The sequence below is a fragment of the Vulpes lagopus genome, chromosome 8 (genome assembly GCF_018345385.1).
Source record: "Vulpes lagopus strain Blue_001 chromosome 8, ASM1834538v1, whole genome shotgun sequence".
NCBI classification, from domain to species: domain Eukaryota; kingdom Metazoa; phylum Chordata; class Mammalia; order Carnivora; family Canidae; genus Vulpes; species Vulpes lagopus.
Window position 1 is genome coordinate 118,503,421 of NC_054831.1, and position 19,259 is coordinate 118,522,679.

The following is a 19,259-nucleotide window of genomic DNA, read 5'->3' on the forward strand; positions in this document are numbered from 1 at the left end:
TAACTGAATTAACGGTCATTGTGTGAAGGGTGAGGGCTGCGTATGGGGCTGGGATTCTGGGAAGTGAAGCTGGGGGCAGGAGCCTGCCACAGACTCTCTGGGGGACCTTGGGGAAATCCCCAGCCCGTCCTAGGCCTCAGTGTCCCTAGCCAGGAAGGGAGAGAGGTAGTCTAGCAGTCCTCACAGGCTACTTTTGCGGTTTGTGGTTTGGGATTGACTCAGCACCTGTAATGCCTCCTTACTTTGACCCCATGTTTTCTGGTTTGTCCTCAGGGTAATTTTGGGGAGGCAGGGCCAGCTGGCCGCCAGGTAAGTGTGCTCGGCATATGACAGCTCTGGGACAGCTCTGGGGAGACGGAAACGTGGGAGGTGCTGCCTGCTGCTGCGGGGACAACAGGCCTGGGCTGTGCCCTAGCATAGCCTGGGCAGGTGCTAGGCCTCACACATGGCCTTTTTTCTAATCACACAGGGGCCACCAGGGCCAGCAGGACCCACAGGCACCAAAGGGGAGAAGGTGAGTCAGGGGATATGCTCCACGCTGCAGTGGGGAGAACTTCTTGTACTAATTCAAGCCCTTTGAGGCTCCCCATTGCCTAAGGGTAACATCTTCTTCCTTAGCATGGCGTTCGAGACCTTGATGATTTGGCCCCCACCTTCATTTATTCCCCGTCCTCCCGAAATCTCTCCTGAGATATCCCTCACCCAGCAGAGGTGCTATATCGGGCCCAGCTCTATTCCCCAGCCCCAGATTCCAAGCCTGGCCCGGGATCCCCCAACCCTGTGTCCTGGCTTGGCAGGGGGAGCCTTGTGAGCCGTGCCCAGCCCTGTCCAAGCCTCAGGACGAGGACGGCTATGTGGTGGCCTTGCCTGGTCCTCCTGGAGACAAAGGAGAGCCTGGGCCTCCAGGCTTCGGCTTGCCAGGAAAACAAGTGAGTTCCCAGGTTGTTGCAGGTGGGGCTCAAAGTGAGGAGGGACCCCTGCCTGGGTCTCTTGGCTCCCTGGACAGTGGGGAGGAGCTGGGAGTGGGCGGAAGGGTCAACCAGAGGCAGCTGGCCTCAGGGACCTCAGCCCTTCACCCTGGGACACAGCCTGGCAGGGTGCAAAGAGCACCAACTTGGGACCAGACGGGCCTGAGTTTAAATTCTAACTCTTTTCTCACTCTATGACTTGAGCCAGTTCCCTTTCCTCTCTGTGCCTGTTTCCTCTGTATGGTGGCACCGTGGAGCCTAGGAATGATGTGTGTGAAGCACTTGGCAGCACACAATAGGCATTCAGAAAGTGATAGTTACCGCGGGGCCAATTATTGTTACCGCTTTCCTGATAGCAGCGAGCACTGACATAGTGTACACTCTGTGCCACACGCTGCTTCACGTGTGCTAGCTCGTCTAGCACAGGGACTCTCACAGGGACTCTCAGGAGAGAGGCCAGCTGCAGTTTTATCATCCCCTTTGACAGATAAGCAAACTGAGTCACAGAGAGGTTAAGTAACAACTTGCCCGGGGATCACCCACCCAGGCAGGTCCCTGGCTCGTCTCTTCTCTTAATCTCTACAATACTGCTTCCCTAGAACAGGGCAGAGATTTTGGTCTGTGTTCCGTACTGTTGTATTCCCTGGGTCTGACAGTGCCGGACGTTTAGGGGTGTCCGCTGTGAGTGAATGGGTGCTAGAAATGCTTTCTCCCCAGGGCAGGGCCGGAGAGCGTGGACTGAAGGGGCAGAAGGTGAGAACCTCGTGCACGTGGGGGGGCACTGCCTCTCTGATGAGCCTGCCACCTCCTTGTCCTGATTGCCCCGCACCTACCTACTCCCCACTCCCTGCACAGCCCTCAGCCCCATTGGAGGGCTCCGAGTGCCTTTAGTCTCCGAGAGGGCGGTCTGGCCCCCAGCTGGGTCACCTCTGCCCTCTGTGAACCCTACTCCTTCCAGGGTGATGCTGGGAATCCTGGAGATCCTGGAGTGCCAGGCACCATGGGGCAGCCGGGCCTGTCGGGAGAGCCTGGCGTTCGGGGCCCCGTAGGCCCTAAAGGAGAAAAGGTGGGTGGGGCAGGGGGTGTTTCGTTGCATGAGCAAAAAAATAATCAGCCTGAGAGCTAACGAGGGGAAGGACTGCAGAGTCAAGCTGTGAGCCTTACAGGATACCAGAGTCACCGGGTGGAGAGGCCTCAGCCCTTCTCCCCAGCAGGCAGGAGAAGGGCAAGGAGTGTCAGCGGCTATTTTTATTTCCCAGACCAAGGCGGAGGCAGTGGGTGGGCAGAGCTCTCTCAAGGGGCACAAGGGCTCCCTTTCTGATGCCTGCTGCTGGCCTGGCTGTCAGCCCTGGCTCAGGGCTCCTGGCTGTGTCTCTGACCAGGGTGACGGGTGCAGTGCCTGCCCCAGCCTGCAGGGAGCAGTGACGAATGCGGTGGGACTGCCTGGGAAGCCTGGCCCCAAAGGAGAACCAGGCCCAGAAGGTGTGGGCCGGCCTGGTAAACCGGTGAGTTCCGGCTGCCAACCCTCTGGTCTTTGCCTGCCTGAGCTTTGCCTTCTCTTCCACCTGCGGGACCCATGGGCCACCTGTATCTTTTAGGGCCAGCCTGGTCTACCTGGAGTTCAAGGGCCCCCAGGACTGAAGGGCATCCAGGTATGTGTTGGTCCCGGGAGCCTGGGCTGCAGGTATGTGTGGTGAGGGGTCGGGGTGGGCAGACACATGGGGGCATTGGGTCTGGAGTGGGGAAGATCAGCTACAGGGTAGGAGGAGATGGAAGTGAAGAGGTTAAGGGGAAGAGATTGGAGAAAAACGTGTTAAGGGTGAGTGGGGAATCTCAAGCTAAGGATTGTCCTTCTACCTCTTCAGGGAGAGCCTGGGTCTCCAGGAAAGGGAGCCCAAGGGCCCCAGGTGAGTTTTTAGCCTTACCTTTGCTTACATGCCCCAGACCCCCCAGCACTTCCATTAGCCAGCTGCCCGCTCCTATCCATCTCCCCAGCTACAGAGCTCTGCTTGCCCTCAGATGCTCAAGGGCACAGCTCTGAGATAAGGAATTGGGCAGCAGCCCTGGCCTGCCATTACTTCTGTGGAGGATCTTCCCTTTGCCCCCTGCTGCCTGCCTCTCTCATCCTCACAGTCTTCCTGGGGAGCTCTCTTGAGTTTGGCTGGTAGATACTCCCCACCCTGACCAGGTATGTCAGTGGGACAGGTTGGCTCGGGCAGCTGTGGCCCACTCTGTCTTTTCTGACTTGCAGGGGGAACCTGGAGTCCAGGGTTTGCCTGGCATTCAGGTACGTCTGCTCTGGGCCTGGAGGAGGGCTGGGGTGGGGAGTGGGAAGGGGTCACTTTAGGGTAGGGGTTAACCAACTGCGCTTCCATCTGCAGGGATTTCCAGGACCTCGAGGGCCTCCTGGTCCCACTGGAGAGAAGGGCGCCAAGGTGAGCCTCTGCCTCATAAGGCACTAACCCTGAGATCCTTTGGAGTGCCCTGGAAGAGGGGACAGGGGGCACAGGACCTGTGACATGCCTATCACAGGGCCACCCCAGACCTGGTCTGATACATCTCAACTGCCTGGTGCCCCTGTTAGCCTCTGTGTCCTCTCTTTTATAGGGATCTCCGGGGCTGAAAGGAGCTGCTGGGCCTATGGGGCCCCCTGGTGCCAGTGTCTCTGGGCCTCCGGTAAGGGTCCTCTCTGCACGCTGTGCTGGAGGTCTTGCTGGGGCCAAGGCTCTTGCTGCTGGGAAAAGGGCACGGGGCTGACCCCACCGGGGCCGGCAGCATGGGGCATGGGAGGAAAGAAGCCCAGCCTCCAAGAAGGAGGGCCACACTGCCTGGACTGGGGCACCTGACTATGGACATTACTTATCATCACAATTTTTGGAGCAGTGACAGCTTAGCCTTGTGCTAAGCTCTAGACCAACAGAGATTCACTTAAACCTCCCAATATCCCAGTAAGGGAGTGGCTGTGATTGTCCCTGTTCCATAGATGAGGAAGCTGAAGGCCAGAGGGTGAGGAGTCAGAGTCAGGACTTGAACCCAGGTCTGCCTGTCGCAAAGCATGTATATTAACTCACCCACCCCCCACTTCAGACCTTGGGTCTTGGGGGATCTCTAAATGGCTGCTGCCCCATAGACCTATCCATGCCGATGGAAATGTTCTGTTCTGCTCTGCCCGAGTGGGTAGCCACTAGCCACATGTGGCTATTGAGTGCTCGAGCTGTGGCCAGTGTAACTGAGGAGCTAAATTTTAAATTTCATTTAATTTTAATTAATTTAAATTTAAATAAGCACACGTGACTATGGGCTACCCTACTGGACAGCACAGGTGTCTCGAGACCAGCAATACTTTCAACTTCATTACCCTCAAAGACCTCTCTTTATGACTGTCCCACTAATGATTCCGTTTTAAAAGATGTGTCTATTGAACAAATCACATAGATTAAGTAATATTAAATGCATTTGCTCACTTTCATTCATCAAATACCTGTATAATAGTCTGCTTCCACTCCACATGAACCTACTAGACTTGTACGAGATGGTATAATTCTAGCCTAAATCAAAGAAACACTACCTTTCAGCCAGCCTGTGCCATGCCAGGTCGTGAGCAAATGTGTAATTTCCTTGGGCTTTTGGTAATGTTGAAAATAGCCCAGTGAAGGATATCTTTTCTGTCTTTATGGATCCCTAGAGAAATTTCCGTTCCAGTTTGGCAATCACTGATAGAGCCCCCTGAGGGAGCCCTAAGCCTAGAGGGGCCAGGAACCTGCCCATGTCCACACAGCCAGTCTGCGTGGCCCGGTAGAGCTGGACTGCCGGGGCGCCTGCCACACTGTGCTCGTGGTGTGACCCAACATGAGTGACAGCCAGTCTCCAAATTCTTGGTGAAAAATAAAAGCAGAAATTCCTGTCTCTGTCTAAGTCATCGGAGGTAACCTTTGTGACAGAGGACAGAGTGTGTGTCAAGTGCTTAAGTGGGGGTGGAGAGAGAGAGAGAGAGAGAGAGAGAGAGGGAGAGGGGACCTCGGGCCTCCTGTAGCTGGGTGCAGTCGTGCTGGGGAATCTATTACAACATTTCTTGAAGCCTGAGTTTTCTCACCTGTAAAGCAGAACAGTACTGTCCTGCAAGGCTGGGAGGGGGATCCCATTCTGTTGTGTGACAGGCACTTGGCCCGGTGCCTGACACCCAGAAGGTGCTCAGGAAATGCCCGTCTCCTCCTTCCTCTGCTCCTTGTCTCCTGTGCCAGAGGCCCTTCTTTCCAGGAACATGGGCTATCGCCCTCCCCTACAGGTGGGCCCCGTGGCTGGCTGCAGTCCAGGCTCACCACTGACCCTAGGCTCTCTCCCTTCAGGGCCCCGATGGACAGCAAGGACAAACTGGACTTCCAGGAGCAAGGGGGATGCCAGTGAGTATGATGTCTCAGGGCAGCAGGAAGCTCTAGCAGGGGGAGTCTCACCTTCACACCCCATCTACTCACCTCGCTGTGTTTCTTCCCTGCAGGGTGAAAAGGGACCTCAGGGAGAGAAGGTGAGTCCCAAGGCCCTGTGGCCCGTATGTGGGGAGGTTAACAGTAGCCCCGCCCCCCAGGGAATCTGTACACATGGGACTGGCTCTGGAATGGGGGATGGAGGCTGAGGAGTCATCCTGGTCTCCTTGCTACCCCCAGCTCCCTGGTTCCAGGAAACAGGGGCCCTGCACATTTCTCATTTCACCTGGTTGCTGGCCCAGGGCACAGCCAGGATCTTGGGAGACCCAGAGAGCTCCAAGACACCCATAGGGGCAGCTGCACTTGCAGATGGGGCCTAAATCAGAGGCCAGGGCAGGAGCTAAGTTGGGGAGGACCAGTGGTGAGAGGGCAGAGGTGTTGGGGGACGGGGCCCGGCCAAGGGGAGCAGGACAACAGTGGCCAAGCCGTGAGTGTCCTGGAGGCAGAACACCTGTGTGGCAACTGACACTGAACCCAAACCAACAGGAATTACAGTACTTGGGGCTTACCCAGAAGCCAGAATTTGGGGCTGAGGGCTTCCCAGTGGCAGGAACTCTGTATGTTCATCCATTCCACCCTCCTGACAGTCTCTGCATTTGGTGCTATTACCCTCATTTTACAAATAAGGACACTGAGGCTCGAGAGGGTTGAACAGGTTGCCCAAGGACACAGTCATAAGAGGCAGATCCTGGATTTAAACCCTGGCCTCTTCATCCTAGAACCCGGGCTGCCTCCCAGATGTTGGTTTCCAGAAGGTCCTCCATCCTTGCCCCCTGCCCCGACTCTGACAAAGGCTCTTGTCTTTTCAGGGCGAGCCAGGGGAGTGTTCCTGCCCCTCTCGGGGGGATCCCATCTTCTCTGGCATGCCGGTAAGTGGTGCTGAGAGCCCTTCCCCCAGCCGGGGGCGAGGCCTGGCTTCCTGTGTTGGCTCAACATGCGAGGGCCCCCCCGCAGGGCTTTGCGCCTGGGCCAGCTGCCTCCCCACGCAGCCCTGCGCTTGGTGTGGACGTTGCCTATAACCTCTCCCTTCTTTTGCGACCCCCACTCCCACCCAGGGTGCTCCGGGACTTTGGATGGGCAGCTCCTGGCAGCCGGGCCCGCAGGTGTGTGTCGCTTGTCTCCTCTGTCTCCACGTGTCCGCCAGCGCCCCACGGCTTGCCCACCCTAATGCTGTTGCCCCCCAGCAGTGGGGCAGAGCTTTCTTTTGGGTCTGATTGCTTCTTTTCTCTCTCAGGGTCCCCCAGGGGTTCCCGGACCACCTGGCCCTCCTGGAATGCCTGGGCTACAGGTAAAAGGGGAGAGAGAATGGGAGTTTGGGAGGGAGGGTGGCAGGGTGGCAGGGCTTGGGCTGTGTGCTGCGCCTCCACCCAACACCTATGCATGCCGTCCTCACTCCTCTCCATTCCTGCTCCTCAGAGCGGCATGGGGAGAGGGCCATTGATCCCTTAGGGCAGGCTGTGGGCAGTCCCCGCCTTCTTGAGGAACACCCTGCTGTGTGTTGGCCCAGACACCCTACTGACTCTCGGGCCAAGCTCAGCCCTTGGTCAGCTGTCAGGAACCCAGAATCTGGGTCCAACAATCCTTTACGCTCATGTGGTGCTCCAGTGTTCTGGAGCAGCGTGCGACATTCATTTGTGCAACAAATATCTTTGCACATCTGCTAAGTTACGGCCACTATTTTAGGTGCTAGTACCGTAGCAGGGTGCAAAAATAAAAATCCCTGCCCTCTTAGAGCACACATTCTAGTAAGTGAGGCAGACAATAGGCAAGATAGAGAAATAAAATGGAAGACAGCCTGTTGGAAAGTGATCTGTGGTGAGAAGGAAGATAAAGCAGGGTGTGGGGTCAGAAAGTAGGAGGAGGGCAAGGAAGATGTTTGAGAAGAGGGTTGGAAAGAATCCAGACTTAGAGGAAATGAGTGAGTAGGCCCGTGAGGGAGAGCTCCTGACAGTGAAAGCAGGTGCAAAGGCTTGGGGGCGGAACTGGGCCTGACAGTTGGGGGAATAGCAGGGAGGCCAGAGACAGGGAAGGGAGAGCAGTGGGAGTGGAGATCCGTGTGGCACAGTGATGAGAGAGTGCATTCCAGAGCCCGTCAGCCTGACTTTGAATCCCAGCTCTGCCGCATGCTAGCTGTGTGATGCCGGGCAAGTTACTCACCCTTTCTGTCTCACTTCCTTCATTTGTTAAGTGAAGATAATTACAGCATGTACCTCATGGGGCCTTTGTGAATTTTAAACAAGTTAACATGTGCAAAACATGTAGAAGTAGAACCGTGCGTGGCACATAGTAAATGCTTAGGAGGCATTAGCCATCATTAGGCCAGTGATGACTTTTATTATTTTATATCCATTCTCTCGTTAATTTGAGTCTCACATCAACTCTGATAGGCAGATGGTGTTATCCCTAAGTCTCAGCTGGGCAAATGGGCTCCGAGAGGTGAAGTATCTTCCCTGAGGTCGTGTGGCTAGGAATTGGCAGCGCTGGACTGGGCTTCCCTGGTGCCAGGCATCTTCTCCTCACTGCCGCTGACCTGCAGGACAGTTCCCCAGCAGCGTACAGACCAGGTCCCATTCTCTGAAGGTCCTAGGAGGGAGAGGCAGTGGCTTCTGCATATCTGGCTCCCAGCTCCTGAAGAAAGCAGAGCAAAATCACGTGGAAGCTTTTTACAAACTGCTCCCCTACCCCCTACCTCCCGCCCTGGAGATTTTATACATCCCCCGCTGCCACCCTGGGGGTGAGAATCTGTTCTGATGAGTCCCCATTGCTGATGGGAGTCTCTGCCGGGATCCAATTCTCTCTGTCTCATCAAGAGCTCAGAACTAGAGCCAACTCTCAGTCCCCCATGGGCCAAGCACACATTTACCAAGTGCCCCAGCATCCTGCTGCACCGCCAGGAAATGGGAGTCTGTCTGCAGGGGTCTTGCAGTTTGCTTGGGGAAGCATGAGAGTCATTGGAAAGTGACCCATTAACACACTGATGGAGTGTGAACCCTGCCAAGAGATGCGGGTGGAGAACAAGGCAGAAAAGAGTAGCTGCAGAGTCTGGTCCCAGGCACTGGAGTCCTCGCCCCAAGCCAGTGCCGGAGACCAAGCCGAGGCGGCCATGAATAGGCACCTGCCCTGTGCCAGGCAAGATATGGCTCTTCCTTGTCAGGTCAGCCCTGCAGTCCTTTCAAGGAAGGGAGGGCCCAGCAGCTCCTGTATTCAGGCTCAGAAATGGGCCGGGAGAGAGAGAGATCATTTATTTGCTCAAGTAATGTAATTTCTTGTAAGCCTCCATCCATTTCCCAGAAGGGGAAACTGAGGCAGAGAAATCAAGCAATGTGCCTGAGGCCACATAGTAGCTAGTGAGTGGGTAGTTCTTGGCTTCTCTGGTAGGACAACAGATGGGACATTTAGTTCTAGGAGGACAGGGCAGGGAAGTCAACCAAGTATCAGGCTAGAGCTAACCCACGGGCAATGGCAGGTGGAGCAGGGCAGATTAATTTAGGTGCATGAGGATCACGAACAGGTTCATGGTGTCTTCCCTGCGCCAGGCACTGTCCTCAGCCTGTTACCCTGTAAACCCACTCAGGATGCAGAACTAGTGGCACAGGAGCTTGTGGGAGGGAGGCTGACGCCAGTCCCCTTGGGCCTTGGTAGGGCCTGGCCTGGAGCAGGGAGGGCTCGCAGGGGAAGGTGGCATGTTCTTCTGTCGTTGGGAGCTGGCACTTGAAGGGAGGCCAGCTCTCAGTACTGGCCAAGGAATTCCCGGGCGGGGAGAGCCGGGTGTGTGGTGGTGCGTTCACTCAACACGTATTTAATGCACGCCTCCTCTGTGTCTGGAACATACTCCCAGGCCTCCGTGGGGTATTTAATATGCAAATGTGCATTGAGAGCCTGCAAGGGTCACAGGGAGTCCATGTGGCAAACACCTCACCTGAGTTCCTCACACTCACGGTGTCCTTTACGCCTCACTGTAAACCATCCTTGTTCCACAGATAAGGAAACTGAGGCACAGAGATTTTTTTTTTCCAAGTAAGCTGGCAGAAATTACCAGTGAAGTAGTAAGGGGCTTACACCTGCATAGGTCTGGCTCCCAAGCCCCCGCCTTGCTGTGTCCACAGGTGTTCTGGGGAATGTCTTTTGTGGAAGGTGCTGGAATCATGGTTAAGAGTCAATGGTCCTGACTCCAAATCTCACCTCTGCCCTTTGCTCTTTTTGTGACCTTGGGCAAGTTACTTAGCCTCTCTGAAGTCTTTGTTCTGCATTCAATCTCATTGAATCAACGCTATGATTCGATGAGATTATAGAGGAGCCGTATGAGAAAGAAATGTCATTTCTTATGATGTGGAAGCCCCTCTGCCTGACTTTGGACGTTCCTCTAACTCCCTGCTGGACTGGTTTTGCGGGGGGGAGGTCATCCTTCTGGACCTCCTCAACTGTCCCCACAAATGGTCTGGAGATTCTGAGCTAAGGATGGATGCCAGCCTTGCACCAGCCGGGCTCTTGGTTCTGCAGGAAGAGAAGGGGCAGTGGGGATGGTGGGCACGAAGCAGGGTTGCCTTCGGGTTCAAGTCCACTCACTCAGTATCTTCTTGGCGGCAGGGATTGCCTGGAAACACTGGTCTGCCTGGACAGCCTGGGCTCACCGCCGAACTGGTAGGTACTGGTGGGGCACTGTGGGCCCTGCGCAGCCCCCTCCCCACCATTCCCAGGGACGAGCTTGCCTGTGCCAGCTCCCTTAGCTGCAGTGGGGGCCCTCTTCCTTCCCTCCTGCAAGGCATGGAGAAGCCAGGGTGGCCTGTGGCTTCCTTCTGATCCCATCAGTCCCCCACCCCCTTCCCCTCACCTGCCTGAGCCCTCCCATCTTGTCTCCTGCAGGGGTCCTTACCAATAGAACAGCACCTCCTTAAGGTAAGAGGGTAAGAGGAAAGGAGGAGGAATTGGCAGAGAAGCCTCCTAATGGGATCGCTGTGGGAAGTGCTCAGCACCACACAGGGAGAGCTGCAGACACGATGGGGCTGTTGGTGAGGGAACATGCGTTTTCCAAGCATCTGGCACCGAGGGTGACACAGGCCTCCTGTGCTTAGTCGCCTCTGGAAACAAAACCTGGATTCTCCTCTCCACCAGTTCCACATCCTCCGGGGTTTCTCCAGAGCTCCCCTCCCCCGCCATCCTGGTCACCCCCTTCTAGTACTGGCCAGCCAGAGCCCTGGACCTACCACTATCCCCGAGGGCCTGGATAGGCCAGAGCATGAGGACTGCCTGCCCTGCCACCACCCATCCCGGCCCTGCTTTGGACAGCAGATGTCTCCAGAAGTAGCTTCCTGTCGGATTAACCTTCTGACAGCAGCTGCAGGTTGGATCACCATGGAGTGTGGCAATGAAGCCCCATTTCTTCTCCCTTTGGCTCCTGGCAAGCCGAGGATACCCCAAGTCCTGCCCCTAGGCAGGTGATTGCATGACTCCAAATGCAGGATTCGACAAGTGCTCTGTGGAGGACCTCAAACTGGAACTGAGTGTGTGGTCTGGAGAAGGGGTCAGATGGCACCCCAGAGGAAGACTTGACCTGTGGACAGAGTGCTACCTCAGACCAAAGCAGAGCAGAGTCCAGCACAGGCTCCCACTTACCTGAGACAAGTCACACTGTCTCTTTGAGCATCGGCTTTCTCATCTCCAGAATGCTTATAAGATTACCTGCCTCATTGCACTGTCAGGAGCGAATGTGATAATGTGCAAAGGCCTATTACAATGGCTGGCATCATGGGTGCTGAGTCAATGCCAGCCATTATCACTGGGCTCTGCATTGAACAGTGAACGTAGATCCTGCCCAGAGGTCCAGGGACACTCCTCCACAGATGGGTGAACCAAGGAGCCCATGACAGTCAGAATCTACTGGGGCAGGAGGGCAAGCCACATCCCAGAGGGTGTCTGCAAAGGGCCTGGCTCCTCCTGCAGCTGCTCCTTTGCACCCTTGGGCAGAGAAGCTGTGGTTGGAGCCGGCCTTTTCAGCCTGAATCCTCGTGGCATGTCCTCACAGTGGGTGCAGGTTGCAGGAACAGCCGGGACAGATGGTCCCTCTGCAGGCCCCTCCGCCTCCTCCCACACGCCTGTCTGGAAAGTGGCTTTGGCTTGGCCCCACAGAGCTGCTTCCTGGAGGAAACTCAAAGCCAGTGCTGGGATTGGGTCCCCTGAGGATGGAGCGAAGCTACCGCAGGGATATGGCTGGGGAGAGAGAGTGTGTGTGGGCGAGGGGAGGGGGGACGGCTGGGCAGGGCGCCCTGGCTGAGCTCGGGGTGGGGTTCCCCCATTCGGCCCGCCCTGGCCTTCCGGGACCCATGCCCCGCTGCCCTCTCCTGTCTCTCTCGTCAGAGCATCTGCGGGGACTGTGTCCAGGGGCAGACAGCCCACCCAGTGGGGCTCCTGGAAAAAGGAGAGAAGGGAGACCAGGGTATCCCCGGCGTGCCAGGCCTGGACAGCTGTGCCCGGGTAGGAGGCTGGGCTCCGGGGTGGCCTGGTGGAGGGAGAGCGCTCGACTGCCTCACCTGACGGAGGGCCTTTGTCCTCCTCAGTGCTTCGCGGAGCGGGAGCGCCCAAGAGCTGAGGAGGCCCGGGTGAGTGGCCCCTGCTCCTCGCCCGTGCCCGGGGCTTCCAGGGAGGGCCCTGGCTGCTCAGCTCACCGTCCCCATCCCACTCCAGGGAGACAACGGTGAGGGGGATCCAGGCTGTGCTGGAAGCCCCGGCCTGCCCGGTCCTCCGGGACTGCCCGGCCAGAGAGGAGAAGAGGTAAGGCCTCGGCCGGGCCCTTGTCTGGGCAGGGCTCCAAGGGGGCTGGTTTCTCCACGCAAGTGGCCTTCAGGTCCTGGGGATGGGTTTCATCCCTGCCAAATGTCCTCCTGGGCCCTCCGGTGGTGCCCTGTCTCTTGGGAGTCTTTCGGGGGGCTCTGAGTCTCAGGTCACCTGGCATGTCTCATGGCTCTGACTCCCTTGCTCTGCTGGCACACTGGCCGCTCTTGGCCCAGAGGACACCTTTCTGCTCCCGCCAGCTGCTTCGCCTGCCTGCATCTCTTCTCTGGGGCTCGTTCCTTTGCCCCTTCCACCCTTTGCACAGAGATCACCTTCTCAGGGAGACTTCCCCTGACATCTTGGAAACTGACCACCCCCCACCAACCCTAAAACCTCTAGTCCATGCAGTGCAGGTGTCACCCTCTGAATACTATGTATTTCATTTATTTAGGAAATACATCTCAGCATCTGCTGAGCACCACATGCCAGCCCCTGTTTTATTTGTTACCGTCCACCTCTCCCCTAGACTGTCAGTGCCACAAGGCAGGGATTTTTTATGTTTGGTTTATTGCTGTGTACCCAGCACCTGGGCTAGTGCCTGGGACATAATAGCTGCTCAATAAATGTTTGTTGGATGATTGAATGAACTGAATGAAAGGTGTACTATCAGCTAAAATGGCCCTGTTTTGCCATCCCTCTGTTGACTCTGGCTGTGGTGAGCTGGGAGGAAGGCTGCAGAGATCCTGGGGCTCTGTGGGGGCCTGAGCCTCTTCCTCCATTTCCCTTGGCTTCCTTTGCAGGGTCCGCCTGGCATGAGGGGCTCCCCGGGTCCTCCAGGCCCTATTGTAAGTATCCGTGGTTTCCTGGCCCACTTGAGAAGCTCTTGAAAGGGTCCTGATGCCCAGACACCATTCTTCTGTCTTGTATCCAGGAAGCTGGGCAGGGCAGAAGGAGGGAAATTCTACTGCCCACTCCTTTCCCTCATCAGAGCATCGGTGGGGACTGTGGACTCCCACCACCCGAGCCCCTGGAACTGGCCTGCTCCATCCTGCTCTGCCTATGGTCCTGCTTAGGGGGAGGCCCTCAAGGGCACCCGCTTGTCTCCCTGTCCCCATCCCTACACTGTCCTACACAATGGTCCCACACTCTCCAGTGGGAGGGCCTAGACGTTTGGCTTGTGGTCTTGGCTGCCAGGAAAGTGTGTGGCAACCTGACCAGATTCCTTCATGCCTCCACGCCACCAGTCGCTACAGGGGCTAGGGGCTAACACAGAACTGCCCCATGTTGCTCTGTAGAGCCATCTCTAGGGCAGGTCTACAGAGGCCAGACCAGGGATGTCTCCCCTGGAGTCCTCCATGGTGTTGCTATGGCAGGAAAATAGAAGTGATCAGGGAAGATGGAAAGAACCAAAAATGCTTTCTTTGGAGAACAAGTGGCTGGTGGCGAGTCACCTTAGAAGCAGGGAGCCACCCAGCTGGGGGCATCTGGAGGTCAGGTTGCTGGCGTGATGGGCTTGCACCCCAGCAAGGGTGTCCAGCTGGACTCGAGAGAACTTGGCAAGGGCCCTTTGACTCTGGGGGCTATTTCTTATCTCTGCTGATGGCGGAGCCATTCTTCCTGGAGCCAAGGGGAGGAGTGGGTGTCTTCAATGAGTCTCTTTTCCAGCCACCTTGGAAATATTCCTGTGATCTCCTCTCCCCACGACCCCCTGCCCCAGATGATGCCCAGGGTGACTGTGCTTATGAGTTGTGACCTGCCTGTCTCTCCCACCAGGGCCCTCCAGGTTTTCCTGGTGCTGTTGGCTCCCCCGGATTGCCTGTAAGAACCTAGCACTGCTCAGCCTCCCCCCACCACCGCCAGCCAGCTCTCTGTGGCTTTTGCTTGTCTCCCTTCCTGTGGAGCCCTCCCCCTCCCTCCTCCCCCTTCCCCCCTCCCCCCTCCATGTTGTCTTTGGTCCCTGCAGGCACATAACGACACAGGTTCCCTGAGGGCCCAGCCGCTTGGACATCTTCCCGTCTCTGACTTCCTTCACTTCTCCCTCTGCTCCTGCTTCTTTCGTCAACTCCCCACCCTCCCCCGCCCAAGGTCTCCTTTCTCTCTCCCCCCCAAACCCACATCACTGCCCCCCCTCCCCCAACCCAGGCCAGGGAGCTGTTTCACCTTCTTATTTGAAGCTGGTGCCTCTAGGGGCCTCTTGATTCCTCCCTTCTCACTTCTGCCTCCTGCTTCTCCCACCTTTGCTGTTGACTAAAGATTTGCTGGAAGTAGTTCTTGGGGCCCTGCCAGGCACCTGGCACAGAGCCCGGCAGAGATGCCAAAGCTTTAGGGCTTCACATTGCAGGCTGGCACAGGTTGCTGCCCCACTGCTCGGCAGGGCCGTCCACGGGCACCCCAGGGATCCGAAGGTAGCCCTGCTTGCACTTTCCCATCGTCCTAGAGGAACCTCGCAGCTTCCTCCTCTTCCTCTCCTCTTCCTTGGCTCCAGGCCCCGTCTGCTGCTCCAAAGGCTGGGCGTGTGATGCCAGCCAGTCGGGTTTCTGGGTGTCGTGGGGCCCTGCCCCTCTGCGCCCGGCGCCCGGGTCTGCGCCTTCTGCCGGGTGTCGTTAATTGCTCTGCCTTCGTCATCGTCACAAGTGTGTTTAAATCATCCCCAGCCTCACTGTTGCTCCGTCCTGGGTCACGGAAACTAACCTCCTGTTTGTCGGATTTGGTGTTCCTGGGGCCTGGCTCCTCTCCTCCCAGGCCTGGTGATGGAGGCTCAGGGAGCAGGGCCCTGCCTTGTCACAGCTCCATCTGTCCCCACGTCCTCATCCTGGCCGGACTTTGTCTGTTTCTGCTTGCTTGGGTGAAGGGGCCATCTGTCCGTCTAGCCATCTGTCTTGTGTTGTGGAAAGGTTTGGGTACCGTCTCGTGAGGGCACGAGAGAGAAGGGGCAGACACAGCCTCTTAATGCTGTGGCAAATCCACAAAGGTCAGGGTGAGGGGTGGGGGCTCTGGCTTTGATCGAAAGTGATACCCCTTTCCACCCCAAAAAGTGACAGTGACTGCTCTGGAGGGAGCAGGCTGCTCTGGGGGCCTTCCCATGTCTCTCCCCTGCATCCCTAAAAGAAGTTGACTTGTGGCTGGGGGTGGGGGTGTACAGGTAAGTGTTGGGTTTCCAGTGATACATTTTGGTAGCGGAACATCACAGAGGGATACCTGTCCTGACAGCTGCCCCTTGGGGGAGCATACACGTGTCAACCCCCTAAAGATACACCCCAGCCAGTTCCCAAAGTAGGGCACATCAGTGACAGTCACCTGCCTGAGAGGTACCCTCTGAGCGTCACCTACCTGGGGAGGGGGAGCATATCTCTGTAGTTACCTGTCTTGGGGGTATGTTCTTAGAGGTACCCCTAGGTGGGAGTCTATGCCTCTCACAGTTATCCTTCTGGGGTATACCCCACGGTCACCCTGCTGGTGACCCTGGAGTGGAGGCATCAGCAATGCCCAGCTCTGCTGGCCTGGGGATGGAAGGCTGCAGGACAGGGAAGAGGAGTTGGGGGCTGGGTGGGGACTGCCCTCCCTGGCAGGTCCTCATGATTTTTCTCTTCAAGGGTCTTCAAGGGGAGCGAGGCCTCAGGGGCCCCACAGGAGAGAAGGGAGAACCGGTAAGCAGGCACTGGCCGCTCGGGGAAGGAGATGGTGAGCAGCCCTGGGGAGGCAAAGGTGGGCCCTCGGGGATAGTTGCCCAGTGGACGATGGGAGGCCAACTCCTTCTGAAACTGTCTGCCCTGAACCCTCGGATTGGGGGTCTTCACACCCCATCAGGATCAAAGGAGGCTGAACTCCAAGTGCCCTGACTCCCTGGAAGGGGCAAACAGCGCCCCCTCCTGGCTTCCAGCAGCTTCCTGGGGGCTCCTCCCTCCCTCCTCCTCCTGCAGCATTCAGTTGGCCCTTCCACGCCCCACTTTCCCACTCCCCTTCTCATCCTCCCTGCTCTGGGCCTTTTCTCTGGCTCAGCTCCCAGGGTTCTGGCCGGGCTGGCCCTGTCACCCAGCCCCAGGCTCTTGGTGGCGGTCTCAGCCAAAGGAACCTGGGCCTCTGGGGGCGTGCTGGCCCAGGGTAGTGGCTGCCCTGGGATGGGCATCCTGGCTATGGCTACTCTATTTGCCCTTGGTGGGGTAGACAGAAATGTTGAGGGGCTGGTCCATAATGTCAACCTTTCTTTGTAGGGTCCTCCAGGGCAACCTGGCTACCCAGGTGCCATGGGCCCCCCAGGACTGCCCGTGAGTATGGGGATGCTGGTGTGGCTTAGCAGAGCCTCGGGGTGGTGGTCGGGGTGGGAGCAGGCTGATGCATCTCCCCAGCAGGCTCCCTCCCTCCTAAGCATTTTGGCCTGTGCCTCTGCCAGGCTGTCAGTGCAGGGCTCCCCAAAGCCCCTGTGACAGAGCAGCTTGGCCCTGCCACCCCACTTGGGCACTGCACACTGAGGTGCCAGGCTCTCAGAGCGCCCAGCCCCCAGCCTGGGACCTGCCTCCTGGGGGGAGGGGCAGGAGAGCAGGGGAGACCACCAGAAGCCTACCCTGGGCAGGAGCCTGCTGGGTGGACATGTCCCCGCTTTCCATGGTGCCCCCGCTCCCCCAGCCCTTGTCCTCGTCCTCGTCGCCGGTGCCAGCGTGTGCCAGCTGCAGTCTCCACCCCTCGCATTAGCACCGTGACGGCGGGCCACGGGGCTAATTCGGCTCTCTCTCTGCTCACTTGTCAGGGCATCAAGGGGGAACGGGGCTACATCGGGCCCCCGGGAGAGAAGGGAGAATCGGTGAGTCTAAGCCGGGGCTCTGGGGCTCCGCACGGTCAGGAAGAAAGGGTCCCTGCCCCACCTCCACCGCCACCACTAATGCCGTCAGAGACTTTCCCAGCAGCCGTGGAAGGAGAGATGTGACCCCAGCTTCCCTGCCCCCTGGGTCGCTCCAGCTGGGCGCACACGCAGGCAGCAGGCAGCAGGCAGTGGAGGCTGGTTGCCCAGAGGAGGCTGAGGGGAGGCCAGAAAGAGGATCCCAGGAGGTTTTGTGGAAATGGGCTGGCAGAGGCTGCCAGGGGGCAGGGGGCCTGGAGTCGGCCCTCAGGAGATCCTCCTCCTCCCCTGCAAAGGTGGGTGGGCAGGCCGGCAGGCAGGGCAGGCCTTGGGAGGGCCAGGCCTGGGACCCCAGACCCAGAATGGAACCTGGCCTGATGCCACAAGCCCAGAGCCACTCTTCCAGGCTGGGTGAGTGCAGGAGCAAGGGCTGTTATCAGGTGAGGACATCACATCAGTGAGGTTATCCCTGAGGCTCAGGAAGGGATATGGTTCACCCAGCACACTGCAGCTAGTTAGTGAGTGAGTTAGGGCAGAGCCTGGACTTGACCCCAAGTCCATCTGTGACCACCCTGCCCAACCTTAGTCTTGCCTTCCCTCCACATGTCAGTGAGGCCTGGGTGGGATATAGCAGACCTGATGTGCATTTACTCAATAACAGACATTCTTCAAGGGCCTTCTGGGTGCTGGGCTATTCTGAGGGTGCCACAGTGCATAAAACAGGCACTTGTGCCCCTTGACTTCAGGGGGCTCACATTCCAGTGAGCGAGGCAGATAACAGATGAATAAGCCAATGCATATAAATGATGAGAAAGCAATGGAGGAAAGAGCAGGGTTAGGGACTGGCTGAAGTACAGGGTGCTATTAGAGGATCGGTAGCCCTCTCTGAGGAGGTGCTGTTTGAGCTGAGCCCAGAATAGAGTGAAGGGTGGGGGAGGCACATAGCTATCTGTCCTGGGGAATCCCACAGGGGGAAGAGATTGAAGCCATCTAATCCCTTGGTAAGGTTTTAAGAACCCCAGAAAGGGTGGGGGAAGGGTAGGCATTCTAGGGAGAAGGGACAGCTGTGCAAAGGCCCAGGGGTATGAATGCATAGAGTATATTCAGAGAACAGCAGTCTGACCAAGTGAGGCAGAAAAGACAGGGAGAGGGAAGTGAAGCAGGGAAGGGTAGTTGGTACCAGGTCACAGGAGGCCTCAAAACCCAGCACTGGTAGAAAGTGTATATACTTTATTCAGTCAGACAGGGGGGAGCCTCTGCCTCTGTTCCCCCCATCTATCCCCCCAACCCATCCCCTGACCTCCTACCTCCCCCAGTCAGAATGCCTGATTCTGCTCTTTGTCTGCCCAGGGCCCACCAGGATCTGAAGGTCTCCCAGGTCCCGCAGGCCCAGCGGTGAGTGAAGAAGGAGACAGGGGACTGTGGACATGGGGACTCCTGGTCCTGGTCCAGCCCTGGGGTCGAAGGGAAGAAAGACTGGGTTCCAGCTGCATTGTTTTCTGTGGTGACAGGGTCCCCGAGGAGAGCGAGGACCCCAAGGGAACTCGGGAGAGAAGGGTGACCAGGTGAGTGACCGCAGGACGTAGCTGGCTGTCCTGACAGTGGGGGAGGGCCGGGGGATGGGCACAGAGGAGGGGCTGGGTCCTCTCCCTGGTGGCCCCTGTCATGTGTGGAGGGGTGACCAGCTCTAGCCTCCAGCCCTCACCCGTCCTTGAGTTGTAAGCTCCCACCTCGTGACTAGTGTTTCACCAGCTGGTCATCTTGGGCGGAGTGGAGGGGCTAGGCCCCCGGGCTCAAGGCAGCCTCCTCACCCAGTCACTCTTTCCATCTGGGCAGCCAGGAGGGAGAGAGTGGGTGGCGTGGCAAACTGTCCCTTGCTTCTTCCCCCTAGGGATTTCAAGGCCAGCCAGGCTTTCCCGGCCCACCGGTGAGTGAGAACACAAAGCCAGCTCTGTCTGATGTGATCCTATTTGGGAGGGGCAGGCCTGACCAGGCCAGGCTGGACGGAGATGGGCCTGGGGAGGGAAGAGGCATGGGAGGAACGGCCTGGGTGGCCAGGCCTGATTCCAGGAGCCAGGACCTGGAGGGCAGAGCCTCCTGGGTGGGCCCTGGTGCAGCAGGCCAGCCAGCAGAAACGCTCCTAGGTGGTGTTTCTAGGAAGTCAAAATGCTTCACTTTAACTGCAGTGAAGCTGACCTGGAGGAAGAA

At 57.6% G+C, this 19,259-nt stretch overlaps 1 protein-coding gene across 3 annotated transcripts in view; it reads left to right on the plus strand.

The window, feature by feature from the left end:
- Positions 1–19,259, plus strand: part of COL16A1 (collagen type XVI alpha 1 chain) — a 48,912-nt gene that overhangs the window by 16,940 nt on the left and 12,713 nt on the right. For 2 of the 3 annotated variants that reach the window (XM_041767863.1, XM_041767865.1), the window contains exons 28-56: positions 274–309; positions 470–514; positions 798–929; positions 1,686–1,721; positions 1,927–2,034; positions 2,351–2,473; positions 2,567–2,620; positions 2,834–2,875; positions 3,220–3,255; positions 3,350–3,403; positions 3,576–3,644; positions 5,315–5,368; positions 5,464–5,490; positions 6,259–6,318; positions 6,505–6,552; positions 6,684–6,737; positions 10,037–10,090; positions 10,313–10,345; positions 11,804–11,920; positions 12,004–12,045; positions 12,131–12,217; positions 13,018–13,062; positions 13,991–14,035; positions 15,811–15,864; positions 16,429–16,482; positions 16,962–17,015; positions 18,402–18,446; positions 18,563–18,616; positions 18,943–18,978. In XM_041767863.1, the coding sequence (XP_041623797.1) occupies positions 274–309; positions 470–514; positions 798–929; positions 1,686–1,721; positions 1,927–2,034; positions 2,351–2,473; positions 2,567–2,620; positions 2,834–2,875; positions 3,220–3,255; positions 3,350–3,403; positions 3,576–3,644; positions 5,315–5,368; positions 5,464–5,490; positions 6,259–6,318; positions 6,505–6,552; positions 6,684–6,737; positions 10,037–10,090; positions 10,313–10,345; positions 11,804–11,920; positions 12,004–12,045; positions 12,131–12,217; positions 13,018–13,062; positions 13,991–14,035; positions 15,811–15,864; positions 16,429–16,482; positions 16,962–17,015; positions 18,402–18,446; positions 18,563–18,616; positions 18,943–18,978 (1,698 nt within the window). The remainder of the gene's footprint in view (positions 1–273; positions 310–469; positions 515–797; positions 930–1,685; positions 1,722–1,926; positions 2,035–2,350; positions 2,474–2,566; positions 2,621–2,833; positions 2,876–3,219; positions 3,256–3,349; positions 3,404–3,575; positions 3,645–5,314; positions 5,369–5,463; positions 5,491–6,258; positions 6,319–6,504; positions 6,553–6,683; positions 6,738–10,036; positions 10,091–10,312; positions 10,346–11,803; positions 11,921–12,003; positions 12,046–12,130; positions 12,218–13,017; positions 13,063–13,990; positions 14,036–15,810; positions 15,865–16,428; positions 16,483–16,961; positions 17,016–18,401; positions 18,447–18,562; positions 18,617–18,942; positions 18,979–19,259) is intronic. The other variant, XM_041767866.1, reaches the window with a different exon arrangement.